The sequence below is a fragment of the Xenopus tropicalis genome, chromosome 5 (genome assembly GCF_000004195.4).
Source record: "Xenopus tropicalis strain Nigerian chromosome 5, UCB_Xtro_10.0, whole genome shotgun sequence".
Lineage (NCBI taxonomy): Eukaryota > Metazoa > Chordata > Amphibia > Anura > Pipidae > Xenopus > Xenopus tropicalis.
Window position 1 is genome coordinate 106,835,368 of NC_030681.2, and position 13,646 is coordinate 106,849,013.

General features: G+C 37.7%; 1 protein-coding gene across 1 annotated transcript; it reads left to right on the forward strand.

Moving 5' to 3' along the window:
- Positions 1-7,329: 7,329 nt before the first annotated feature.
- On the forward strand, positions 7,330-9,973 carry gp5 (glycoprotein V platelet). Its single transcript, XM_031903040.1, has one exon. The coding sequence runs from the start codon at positions 7,615-7,617 to the stop codon at positions 9,460-9,462; it is 1,848 nt and encodes a 615-aa protein (XP_031758900.1). The 5' UTR covers positions 7,330-7,614; the 3' UTR covers positions 9,463-9,973.
- The last annotated feature ends 3,673 nt before the right edge of the window (positions 9,974-13,646 follow it).

The window sequence follows — 13,646 nt, forward strand, 5'->3', positions numbered from 1 at the left end:
CATTTTTTAACCTGCCAAATCGTTCTAAGGGACAGATATTAGCAGCTACAATCAGCCCGTGTATGGCTACCTTTAGATTAATGTTCATAGATGGCCTACCATGTAGAGTACAGGTATGGGACCTGTTACCAGAATGCTCAACCTGAGAATTCCTTAACTTGGCTCTATTAAATATAGTTTAAACATTGCATCAAATAAGAATTAATTATATGTTAGTTGGGACCAAGTACATGATACTGTTTTATTATTACAAAGAAAAAAGAAAATCATTTTTAAAAATTTGAATTAATATTAAACAAGTCTATGGGAGGTGGCCTTCCTATAATTTGGAACTTTCTGAATAATGAGTACCATACCTGTATAATATGTTTCAGCTAATGGCTCACTCTCAACACAAGCAGGCAAGTACATTGCTAAATCTAACCTAAAAGATAATAAAACTTTGATATACCAAGGGATAAGTGCTATAAAAATGTATTGATACAAAATAAAATAATTCACTCTACTCTTCATGCTTCAGGCCCCATTCATACCTTTACTTGATATGCAGGAGCAGTCATAATGTTTGTGCCTATTTAAGTACTTCAATTGCTTTCCTACATGAGCAGTCAGCTATTTCATATGTGATACTGTTATAAATAAGGCAAAAGTGTAATTGCAACATAATAGCAAGTGAGAAGTTGGAAAGTTGCATGTTGTAGAATATAAAAGCTGAATAGTTGGCTGAACGGACATTATCTGGAATCTTTAAAGGGGTAGTTCACCTATAAATGTAATTTTAGTATGATGCAGGCATTGATATTTAATTTGCAATTAGTCTTTATTTACTTGTGTTTTTTTTTTAGTTTAAGATTTTTGTTCAGCTCTCCATTTTAGTATTTTAGCAACTATCTGGTTGCTAGGTTCATATTTACCCTAGCAACCAGGTAGTGGCTTGAACGAGAGAATGGAATATGAACAGGCTAACAAATGAAAAGAAATATAAGTAATAAAAATTAGCAACAGCAATAAAACTATAGCCTTACAGAGCAATAGTTGCTGCTGGGGTCAGTGACCCCCTTTGAAAGCTGAAATGAGGCAGAAGAGAAAGGCAAAAAAAATATATAAAAAATAAATAATGAATAAACTGCAAAGTTGCTAAGAATAAGGCATTTTATAACATACTAAAAGATAACTTATAGCTGAACTACCCCTTTAAATGTATATACTGCCTGCTGTATATTAGAGCAGTCCAGTTTGTATAGATCATTAGAACTAAAGATATGGCAATATATTGCACACTCCTGTTTCCTGTATGCTAGGGGCTGTGGTGTGAGTGCTTGTTATCTTCAGGATGCAATGGATATTAAACACCATCCACTAATGCACTCTCCTAATGCTCATATAGAAAAACAGACCATTATCCCTGCATCATCTTGAGAGGTACGTAGCCCATTTTCCATCTGCTCATTTGTATTGCTGTAATATTACAAATAGATTCCAATATCTCACATTTTTGTAAGAACCACTGATCTTTATAGAAATAAATCTGTTACGTATGTACAGTATTTTAGAACAGGGCTGTTCGGGCTAAAAGTGTCTAATATGTCTAATGTCCAATTTTATACTGATCTCTTTCATTAAATGGCTAGCTATCTATATTTATTTAAATGACCCATTAGTAGGCCGTAAGCATTGATATTCTCAAAAGATATGCAATTAGTGTTCTATTTTTGTGCTAGTTTTTTCGTTTTAGCAGTTGTCTCATTGCTAGGGTCCACTTTACCCAACCGCAATGGCTTGAATGAGAGACTGGAAGATGTGCAGGAGAGGGACTGAACAAAATATTAGTAATAAAATGGAAAAGAGGCAGAATAAAAAGGCAAATAACTTTCAAAAACTGGTGAATTAATTTTTGAAGACCAATTGGAAAGTACCAAATAAAAATGCATTTTGTAACTGTTTGGGAAATCCCTCGAAATTTGTTTTTCTATAATCTATATCTCTCTCTTTTTGTGGGTGACATTTGATTGGTAAGTCAGTGACTATAGATCCACACTAGTGGGCTCACCTCTCTGCAAATTTAAAGTGAAAGCGGTCAATTCAGTTTAAATCTGTTTCTTTAAAAACACATTGATCAAATTTAAAGGAGTAGGTCTGATGCTCCAGTTACTGGTATGTGCGAGTGAGCAATGCTCTTTCTTTCTGCCGCTTGTGCATGGGCAGTAGAGTGAAAAGCTGAACTTTAAAGGAACAGTAACACTAAAAAATAAAAATGTTTTAAAATAATTAAAATATAATGTACTGTTGCCCTGCACTGGTAAAAGTTGTGTGTTTGCTTCAGAAAGACTACTATAGTTTATATAAATAAGTTGCTGTGTAGCCATAGGGGCAGCCATTTAAATTGAAAAAAGGAGAAAAGGTACAGGTTACATAAGAAGATACCAGATAAACTGTGTAGAATACAATGGGAATCTGCTACTTATCTGTTATCTGCTTAGTAACCTGTGCCTTTTCTCCTTTTTTCAATTTAAATGGCTGTAGTAGTGTTTATGAAGAAAACACACAACTTTTACCAGTGCAGAGCAATAGTATATAATATATTAATTATTTTTATACACTTTAATTTTTTGGTGTTACTGTTCCTTTAACAAAAAAAAGCTGCCCTTTTCACTCTATTATGCATGCGTCGGCCCCGGGATCATGAAGAAAGAAGATGGAAGGAAAAGTATTGCTTGCAGGTAACCCGGGCCAATGCAATTTTCTGCTAACAGGAGCACCTGCCCAGGGTATCAGACCCCCCCCCCCCCAGTGATTGCAATCACTTGCCTAACATTTGGCACCCCAAGTGATTGTACACTTTCTTCTCCTTTGAAATCAGTTAAGATCTGTACAATATAAATAGTGGACAAAGTGCTTACCCTTAGCCCCTAACGAATTTCCTCTGTGGAACTTCATCAGACGTGAAATGCCCCCTCCTAAGTAAGCACTTATATATCCAAAGATCCACCCATGATGTTAATCAAAACTTCTTACCTTAAACCAGTGATCCCCCTACCCCTTGGACTTTGCTCCCAGTGTCCTCAAAGCAGGTGCTTATCTTTGCGTTTCTGGCTTAAAGGCATACTTTGGTTGCAAAAATAAATGTGTACTTCCATACATAGCCTTCTGTAGGCTGCCAGGGGTACCAGTAGCCTATCACAGCCCATATTTGGTACTTTTTGCATAATTGTGTCATTCTTTAACTTTTTTTTAATATTTAAATGTGGCCCATGGGTTAAATAGGTTGGGGACCCCAGCCTTTAAGTGACACAAACCACATCATCATACTTAATTAATTTATTAAAGCACAAATTTTTCGCTACTAAAAAGTGCGAGATTGGAAAAAATTTTAAGTAACCACTATAATTTCTGATATGCAAAAATGATTTTCTTGGTCATACGAAAATGTTGTGGTTGCGATCCGAAAGTCATGAAATTTGCGTATCTGAACAGACGGAAACGGCACGAAAACCTTTCTGACTTTGATCCTTCTGTGCATGATTTTGGAAGCCTCCCATAGGACTCAATGGCACTCTGCAGCTCCAACCTGGCCCAAGGAAAGCCTCCCATAGGGCTCAATGGCACTCTGCAGCTCCAACCTGGCCCAAGGAAAGTCTCCCATAGGGCTCAATGGCATTCTGCAGCTCCAACCTGGCCCAAGGAAAGTCTCCCATAGGGCTCAATGGCACTCTGCAGCTCCAACCTGGCCCAAGGAAAGTCTCCCATAGGGCTCAATGGCACTCTGCAGCTCCAACCTGGCCCAAGGAAAGTCTCCCATAGGACTCAATGGCACTCTGCAGCTCCAACCCGGCCCAAGGAAAGTCTCCCATAGGGCTCAATGGCACTCTGCAGCTCCAACCTGGCCCAAGGAAAGTCTCCCATAGGACTCAATGGCACTCTGCAGCTCCAACCTGGCCCAAGGAAAGTCTCCCATAGGACTCAATGGCATTCTGCAGCTCCAACCTGGCCCAAGGAAAGTCTCCCATAGGGCTCAATGGCACTCTGCAGCTCCAACCTGGCCCAAGGAAAGTCTCCCATAGGGCTCAATGGCACTCTGCAGCTCCAACCTGGCCAAAAGATGTGTCAAATGTCATGATACCAAAGCGTGAATGAATTCCGAAATAGTCGTAGTCTTTGTGAAAAATACGACTTTTTCATGGAATTTAAAAAACCACAGAAAAGTTGTACTATTTTAACAATATTATTATGGTCAATACGAAAAGTTCTAACAACTAGAAAAATTACGAATTTTTCTCATTCGCGGTCAATCCTGCTTTAATGAATGGGCCCCATAATGTTAAATAACGGTCTCCAATAGTAAACCATGTGTGCCTTACACCATACATTTCTGTGCTTTATAAAAACAAGAGTACTCTCTCTTTATATAGACCACAAAAAATAATGTATTTAACATGTATGCATCATATTTATCTGTGTTTAAATCTGTCTAGGGTAGGGCATATATAATGAAACTTCCATTAATTAAAACAAGAAACTTTCCAATCAAACCCACTGGTACTTTAGTTTACAAGGCATACAGTAGATCCAGGAGGCCTCTATCTTATCTAATAATCTATTAACATCTCTTCATCTGGACCCCAACTTTACATGTTCTATACCCAGATGAATATATAAGGAGAAAGTGCCTTTTGTTTATATAAAGCACAGAAATGTATGGTATAAGTCACACATGGCTAACTATTGGAGACTATTAGTATTCAGTATACATTATATATGAGGATGTGGTTTGTGTCACTTGATTACAGTCATGTGTTGATCTTTGGATTTGTGCTTACTTGGGTGAAGTTCCCAGGAAGGAATGAAATGAGTTAGGTGCTAAGGCTATCTACACCTTTTTCATGATTAATACTGTACCAATCTTTGCTGCTTTTAAATTTGATCAATAAATGTGAGTATTTTTAAAGAAATAGATTTGGACTGAATTGGTCACTTTCACTTTTAAACAGCTTTTTTAGGACAGGAAATGCTATATAAACATGATTATTCCAAAATGCTTTACAATTACGTTAAAATATATATATATCTATATATATATATATCTATATATATATATAAATATCATGGGTTTATGAAAGAAAATCTAATGCTACATCTGTAGTAATAAGTCAAATCAACTGGACATGCTGTACATTTCTTGAAGATGTTTCGCCAGTAGTCCATTTGGCTTTCTCAATTCAGAATAAAGCTGGCCATGCACGCACCAATAATATCGCACGAAACCTCGTTTCGTACGCTATTCAGTGCGTGTATGGCAAGTTGGTGAGTTGACCGATATCGCAGGAAGCTGCTGATATCAGTTGACTTGCCGATCGCCCAGGTTAAAAGATTTTGATTGGGCGCCATAGAAGGCGCCTGAGCAAAATCTGCCATCAGGGCTGAATCACCAGAAGGAGGTAGAAATCCTATTGTTTCTACCTCCTTATCTGCCGTTTCAGCCCTGAAGGTTAGTGGCGAATTGTATGATCTTTCGTGCGACCGATGGTCGCACAAAAGATCGCAGATCGCCACGTGTGTGGCCACTTTAACTTGTACAAAGATCTTCCTGGAATAATGTTGCTCCAATCAGCATAATCTGGTTATCACAAGCAGCATGGGGTCAGGGATCTCATGAATGTGAGGTGATTGTATTAGCAATTAGCATTAGATCTATGAGATGAGGTGTTATTAACCCTGTCAGAGTGCCAAAACAGCATTGTATTTATTTTTTCAGTTTTGCACATCTTTTTCAGACACCCAGTTACTTTTGGGAGGACCAAGTTCATTTGACTATCATGCTTTTCAACTTCCCAATAGTTTTGGTGTTATTGCTTCTCCTTCTCCCAGATTTAACAAAGGCCTAAACTCATTAGCCACAAGATTTGAGCCCATCTGAGATGTTTCCTTTGTTTTTTTCTAAGCCTCTGTGCTGGTGGAGATCTTGTCTGCTCTTTGTGATCTTATGAATGGTGGGAGTCCAACAGCGCTCCCTGGAAGGTTAATGCAATCAACACCTTACCTTCATGAGATCTCTGACTCCATGTTGCTTATCATAAAAAGATTATTCTGATTGGAGCAACATTCAAGGTTATTTATTCCAGTTGATCTGACTTACTGATACAGATATACCATGACCTGGATAAATAATAACTTTCACAGATTAAATCTAATGCTGTAATTGCAAGCAGTTTGACATTTGGACTCTCCTCAGTGAAAAATACCTCGCACACTGTTTGTCTGTAATCACAAAATGTACAGTACAAGGCGTTGTGGGAGCTGGAATGTTGACTAGAGGGGAGCTGGCCTGCAATGTTTCAGTTTTATAAGCAGTTGACAGCAATTGTAACAGACGAACAATACTGTCAGTAGCAATTACATTTAAAATTTACTTTAAAATAACTTGAATTTTTTTTTTTTTAGATCGTTTCTTTTTTTGTGTGTGGATATTCTTTTTAATTTCAGCCTGCTGATGTGCATAGGCATTGATAATATTGGCTGCAAATATTATAGATAAAATATCACATCCAGGAACAGTAGTACATTTGTTAAACCCTGTTGTAGCAAAGTGCCACTGTACTAAACATTTAATTGTGCTTAGTAGAGGTGCTGTCTCTTTAAAACAGCTTCAGTCTTTCCAGTTATAGTGTCATATAGTCCATAACTGTTTTGCCTACAGCCTGTACAGATATTTATGCCATAAGGGCAATGTGTTCCTTTTTCTACATTTTAAAATAAATATTGTTTGAGGTATGCTTCATTCTGCAGTGGTTTCTCATGTCAGGCACTCTTTGTCAGACACATTTTACTGCTACAATAGCTCTTTCCTCTCTAGCCTTCTAGGAAAGATTGTTGGAAGGATTTGCTTCCTTACATACATGTGGCTGAACACTGATGTTCAGGCCAAGGCTCACGTAAGTCAAGTACTTCCACTTCCGTCTCTTCATACCATTTCTGTTTGGACAACATTGGGCACTCATGATTAATGTTAGGGGTGACCTCACTGGTAAACCCACACCTACAATACAAGCAATTTAAACTTACTGCAAGCTCTATTCAGTGTCGGACTGGGATTACAGGGGCCCACCAGAAAACTGTTGATCATGGGATCTTTCTCCAAACTATTTTTCTTCCACTAATCACTCAACCTCTATATTTTCCTAGTCTTTTTTCTTTGCATACTATAATCTATTCTTCTTAAAATTGTCTTCCATAGAGAAATAGGGAATGACCATAAATTAGGCCAAATGGTAAGAGGCAGGAGGGCCCACTGACACCTGGGCCCACCGGGAATTTTCCTGGTATCCCTGTGGGCCAGTCCGACACTGGCTCTATTTGTCTCTCTGCTGTGCAGGCCAGAAGAATGACTTACAAAATACATTTCACATCAGTTGTTAAGTCTATTGTGTGTTGAATTATTTGGAACAATATACTGATAAGCTGTTCTTTTATCTATATGGCATGAAGCTCATGTACTGATTAATATCAATATGTTTGGACACAAACACGTATGATTAAATGAGCATGTACATTTTCGTCTGTTGGTTCATCTGGATTTTGTTTTTTGTTTTTTTGTTTTTTCCTATCTAGGTCCTAGCAATGGTGACTTTCATATACCTGCTGATTGCTACCCACCTTCTGTTTGTGGGTGCCACTTGTCCTACTCTGTGTAACTGTGATTTGAAAGATGCAATTATTTGCAGAGGAACATCTATTAAAGACATTGGCTCATTACTTCTTCCATCTAACTTTACATACATTCATATAATGGAAACCCTTGCAACAGAGATAACAGATAAAAGCTTTGGTAACATGCCGGTCACGTTACGTCTTCGCTTGGAGGCCAATCACTTGACTTCCATAACCAGAAATGCATTTAAAAGTTTTCCTCATTTAAAAAGCCTGAAACTTACAGACAACAAGTTAAAGACCTTGCCCGCTGGTATGTTTGATTCATTAATTAGCCTGGAGCAGTTGTTTCTTGATAAGAATTGTTTGTCTAGCCTTCATCCAAACCTGTTTTGCTGTTTGCAGCATCTAGAAGAACTTATCTTGAACAGGAACCAGCTAACCAGTTTGCCAGATGAGCTATTAAAGAATCTCACAAAGCTTATAAGTTTAAATCTGTCCAGGAATAAAATATCACATTTGCCTATGAGCATTTTCAGCTCCTTGACTAAACTCAAAAAACTGTTCCTCTATGATAATCAGCTGGTAACCATCACTTCTTCAGCATTCAATAAACTAGGGGAACTGTTAGATCTTGCTCTTTACTCAAATTCTATCCAGTTCGTTGCTCAAGATGCATTTTATCATCTTCCTAAACTGCAGTCATTAAAACTCTCCAAAAATAAGTTGCAGTTATTGCCTTATGGACTCTTTCTGCATTTGCCTCAGTTGTCTACATTGACACTCTATGATAATCCTCTCAAAGAACTCCCTGATGTGCTCTTTGGTAAAATGGAAAATCTGACTTCTTTGTGGCTGTATAATACCCACCTTACAACCATTCCAAACTTTGTTTTCTGCAATCTGACTAATTTGCAGCTACTGGTGCTGACTAGAAATGCACAGCTTGACAGTCTCCCAAAGGAAGCATTCAGTGGTCTGAATAATCTCTTGGAACTATCCTTACATTCAAATAATCTATCATCCATTGACAACGATGTCTTCCAAAATCTTCAACTACTTGAAAAACTTTCTCTTTACAGTAACAACCTTAAGGTTCTTTCGGAGAATATGTTTTACAATCTTACTAAACTTCAAATTCTTCACCTGAATAACAGCAATCTGCACACCCTCCCAGGGCAGATATTTCAAGAATTACCCAGTCTGCAAATGGTCTATCTCCACAGTAATCCCTGGGCATGTTACTGTGAGCTTACAGATTTTAAGATGTGGTTTCAGCAAAACCAAAATAAAGTATATAATCCAATGTCACTTGTTTGTGATACCCCATTTACACTGAGCAATATATCTGTCCTGGCTGCTGGTGAATCTATATGCCACTATACAACAGCCAAACAGAACAACCTTGATACAACTGCAAACTCACAGACAACCAGCAACATCCAAAGCACTTACTCCTATAATAACATAGAATTTACTAATGTTAAAACACAACCTATTAGCTACACCACATCTCCAACTGCAACCACATGGGAGACCAGAACCATAAAAAACACAGTCTTCTTTGTGATGATTCCCACCACCGCTATACAAGACCTCAATGCAGGTGTACTCAAACCCATACCCTACGTGTCTAATGTTCCTTATAACAAAATTATTTTTTTTCTGCATCTTTTTAATACTGTATTGCAAATGTTTGCTCTATTTTTGTGTTCTGTTTTGTTGGTCTTGATGAGGAGGCTCAATAATTACTTTGAGGGTTTGACAGAACCTGTGGTTTTATTACGCATACTAATACCATTGGATCCAGTACCCTAAGATCTGCTGAGGTAGCAAAGGTTCCTTTCAAAGCCTAATATTTCCAACAACAAAGAGAAATAATTACAAAAATATTTTGTTAAACTTTGAAAAATGTGGCAGGTCCAATACACTTCAGCTGGAGAAGCCATTTGGCAGTAGACAGTTTTCTTGCAAAGACTACAGTTTCTTTTACCAGCGTGGTTAGTTGTGTAATTAAAATAGCTCATATTTACTGTAACTAGGCCTTTCATTTTAGTTTTGTAGCTAACTTCGAAAGCTTACTTTTCAAGAATTTCATTAAAAGGTGTATGTCTTGCTATAATAATAATCCACTGTTTTTTCTTGTTTATAAATTAATTAACCTAATATTTTCAGGCTGCAGCCTGCACAGTCATACTGTGGCATTTCAGATGCTCTTACTGGCTAGTTCTAGCATGAGTTACAGGGTACCAATCACCTTAAGAAATTTGAAATTCTTATTTGTTGGGTTTGTAAAGCAAAATAAATGTTACTTACATTATATATGTTATATAAAGTTTGTTTCCTTCATCTTGGAATTCATAATCGCAGCAAACAGCAGGTGCCATTTTAAGGCACACTTTGCATTATCCCAAAATGTTAATGCACCAAAATGGGGGACCCAATCCATGCACAGAATACACAATTATAGTGAGGAATGAGGGAAGTGCAGTGACATCTATGAAGTGCTGAATGACAGGTAAAAGTAACTGCCTGAGGCAATTTATAGCAGGTATGGAACAACACTATGGTCATACTTTGGTAAAATCAGCACTTTTTGAAGTGTATTGTCTTGCCTACAAAATTGCTAGTCAGCCCTGCTAGTCAGTCTTTAACAATGCCAATAATGATTCTTTTGCATAACATAGCTTTTGAGAACCTGGAAAGTACTTAGTGATTGCTTCCGTCAGTGGATGTAAGATTGTGAATTCTATTTGCAGCAGTGCATGTAATTACACTTCTTACGGAAAAATACTTGAATAACTCAAAGAATGTTACATCGTGCAATGCGATTCTTGCTAATAAAAAGCCTTTATAAATACTGGCTCAGGCAATAGCAGCTAAGTTTTAAATCTCTTCTCTTTTATCAACCTTGAACAAACACCTGAAAAAGAGGTCTGAAATTCTGCTGTTGTGATGTGAGACCAGATATTGTAAACAAAAGCTTCTTATTTATAACAATTGTTGGGAATGCTGCCCAAATTTGTACCGCATCCACAGTTGTGCAACAGTGTAGTGCGATCTGTGCTAGTAACGTGTCTGGGTCTCATTTACTAAGCTTTACAAAGTGCAAATAATCACCACAGTGTGACACATTTTTCCCATATTGCAATATTTTTTCACAGAAAACCACTATAACTGCATCTGTTGCATATCGGCAGACATTACATTGTACATTGTCATGTGGGTGGGCATTTTCTGTTCCCAGTAGTAAACTGAATCTAACTAAATTTTACTCTAAGGGGACCTAATATTTTATACAATACCTGTTTAGCCTATCTGCTTTATCTGAATAGTTTGAGACGGTTTGGAAACAACTGCTTTTTATTATAAGGGTTTTACAAGAGAGACGTCGGAGATTTAGTTTGGCACCGGGAGCAAACAGGCCGTGATTTAATTATATCAGCGTCCCTTTGCTGTGATTGAGCAGGCCAGGATCTGTCTCTCATCTGCACTGCTACTCACTTACCTAAAAACATGTGGATAGCAAACTCTGAGAATAAGTAGCTGTGGCTTCTAAGCCTGAGAGGGGAAACCAGGAGTTACAGTATTTGATCCTCAGTGTGTATATCAAGTTCTTTTCATTTTTCAGAAATGAATATCATATAATTGGAAAAGCTCACTAACAGGAGCTGGAAAGCATGTATTTTACAGCATTCCAGTAGTAGTTGCTTATAAGAAGTGGCCATGGCCAGCATGATTTTGGGCACAAGCTCTTCTGTGGCTTGGGCAATTTCATGCCAAATTACGCCCTTAAATCTCAGTTTTGCTTTCAGAGTTTTATTTATATTTTTGCATTCTGAAATCTTTTTTAATGACAATAGAAAGTATTTGCTGACATAATTTGTAATAGTTTCCTATTATTCGTGTTTAACCATAAACAGAAGCTGCAAAATGGAAAATTTAACTCAATAATATGGCTTCTGTGTCGCTTATTTCAGTTTATTAATATGCCAACAAAGGTTGCCCTTCATTTCTTGCCCCTTCAGCTTGAACAGAGTAATTACAGCAGGGTAAACTTCTTCCTGCTCCCTTACTTTTTTTGGATATAACCTTTTGCTTATTTGTCACAGCCAGTGGAAGGTCCCTTAGGGTATTGGCATATGGAGAGATTAGTCGCCCATGATTAATCTTCGCATCCGTGAGCAACTAATCTGCTGAAATGCTTTCCCACTGGCAATAATGTAAATCACTGGTGGGAAAGTATACACTGTGCTTCATATATCTGATGTTGCCCAAAGTTGCCTCTTGAGAAAACTTTGTACAACTTCAGAAAAATGAAGGTGAGATTAGTGAAGATTTATTGCGGGCATTTATACTGGCATCTCCCTGTCTGCCAGGACCCTTAGTCCTTGCCTGGTAGTTTTGGTAGTAGCCATGGAAACATGCTCAGTGCTTATGCATTGTCTTGCATTAGGAAAATTGAGTATTACAGTTAATAATGTTTATCTGTGTTATGTATATTCCAAGTGATAAAGTTATACATGGGAAACTGATGGCAAGGACTAAGATATCTGGTTATAATAAAGCTGTGGCTGACCCTTCGGCATTCTGGGTTTTTAAGAATGTAAATAAAGTTCGAGTTTTATCCATTCTCTGGCTGACCATGGTGCTTTGCGAGCCGCTTTCTTCAGAGATTTGAGTTTGCTCCCTTGGGCTACGGGTTCGGGGCTCCAAGCACCCGAACCAAATTTCGGCATCGGTGAGTGATCTTCACTGCATGTGTACTAGCATTTGAAATATTTGGCGAGGGACCTGGGGTATATACACCCAGGTCAACACCTGTTTTAGGTAAAGATTTTTGTCTTTAACTTTGACCCCTTTTATAAATTGTCTAATTAAACTGTGTTAGCACACTGTATATATATATATATATATATATATATATATATATATATATAATGTGTGTGTAATATATATATAGAAATTTTACTGAATTGGGTGTATTCTTTGAGGGTTTGTGGCTGACCCTTACCCACAAATATTCTGGTATCTGGTGTTCTTTTTTTGGGCTGGGAAGTGCAGGTAGTGCAGAAATAAAAGGAGTAGAAATCTCCACACTCTAGTAACCCATAGCAACCAATCAGTGGTTGCATCTACTGGGCAGCTGTGTGAAAACTAGGGATGCACTAAACCCACTTTTTTGGGTTTGGCCTAACCCACCCTGATTTGGATTCGGTTCGGCTGGGACAGTGGATTCGGCCAAAACAATCCGAATCCTGAACTGAATCCGGGATTTGGTGCATCCCTAGTGAAAACATCTGGTTGCTATGGGTTACTAGATGTGGGCAAACATAAGACTCTTTCCCCCCATATGTAATAAAAGGCACTAAGTTTGCCCAGAAGCAGTAACTCATAGCAACCAATAAAATGTTTGCTTTTAAACGGATGACTAGTAAATTCTATCTGCTGATTGGTTGCCACTAAAACTTAGTGCGTTTTATTAAATAACCCTAAGTATTACTTGGAACCAGGAATGCTTAACTTATGCACTTCCAACAAATACTGGACACTTAGCCCTCTTCTTGGCAGATCCTGAAATGCACAGGACTCATCCTATTCCCCTGTGAGAAGAAATGTTACTAATGGCTTAGGATCTTATAGAAAATTTCCACTAAGTTAACAGAACATTTGCACCCTGTATAATTTGCCAGCCTTCAGTCTTGCTGGTTGTCTGCTTTACAGGTATATCTGTGGAACAATTAAATGGGGATAATTTACACATTTTTTAAACAAAATTAAGATTAGGTGGAAAGACTGTGAATGTATTTGATGGAATGTTGTACAGTATGAGGTGATAATGGCAGTTGGTAAGTAAGCATTTTTCTAGAAACATTGCTAATATCTATTTCTCAAAAAAGGTTTCTGGGTTTCTTTTTAAACTTCCCGTTATCTCTTCTTTGTTTCTAATTCTGGGAGCTGAGTAATTAGGAAAGCATTTGCTGTTTCCTGTTGGTTGTGAA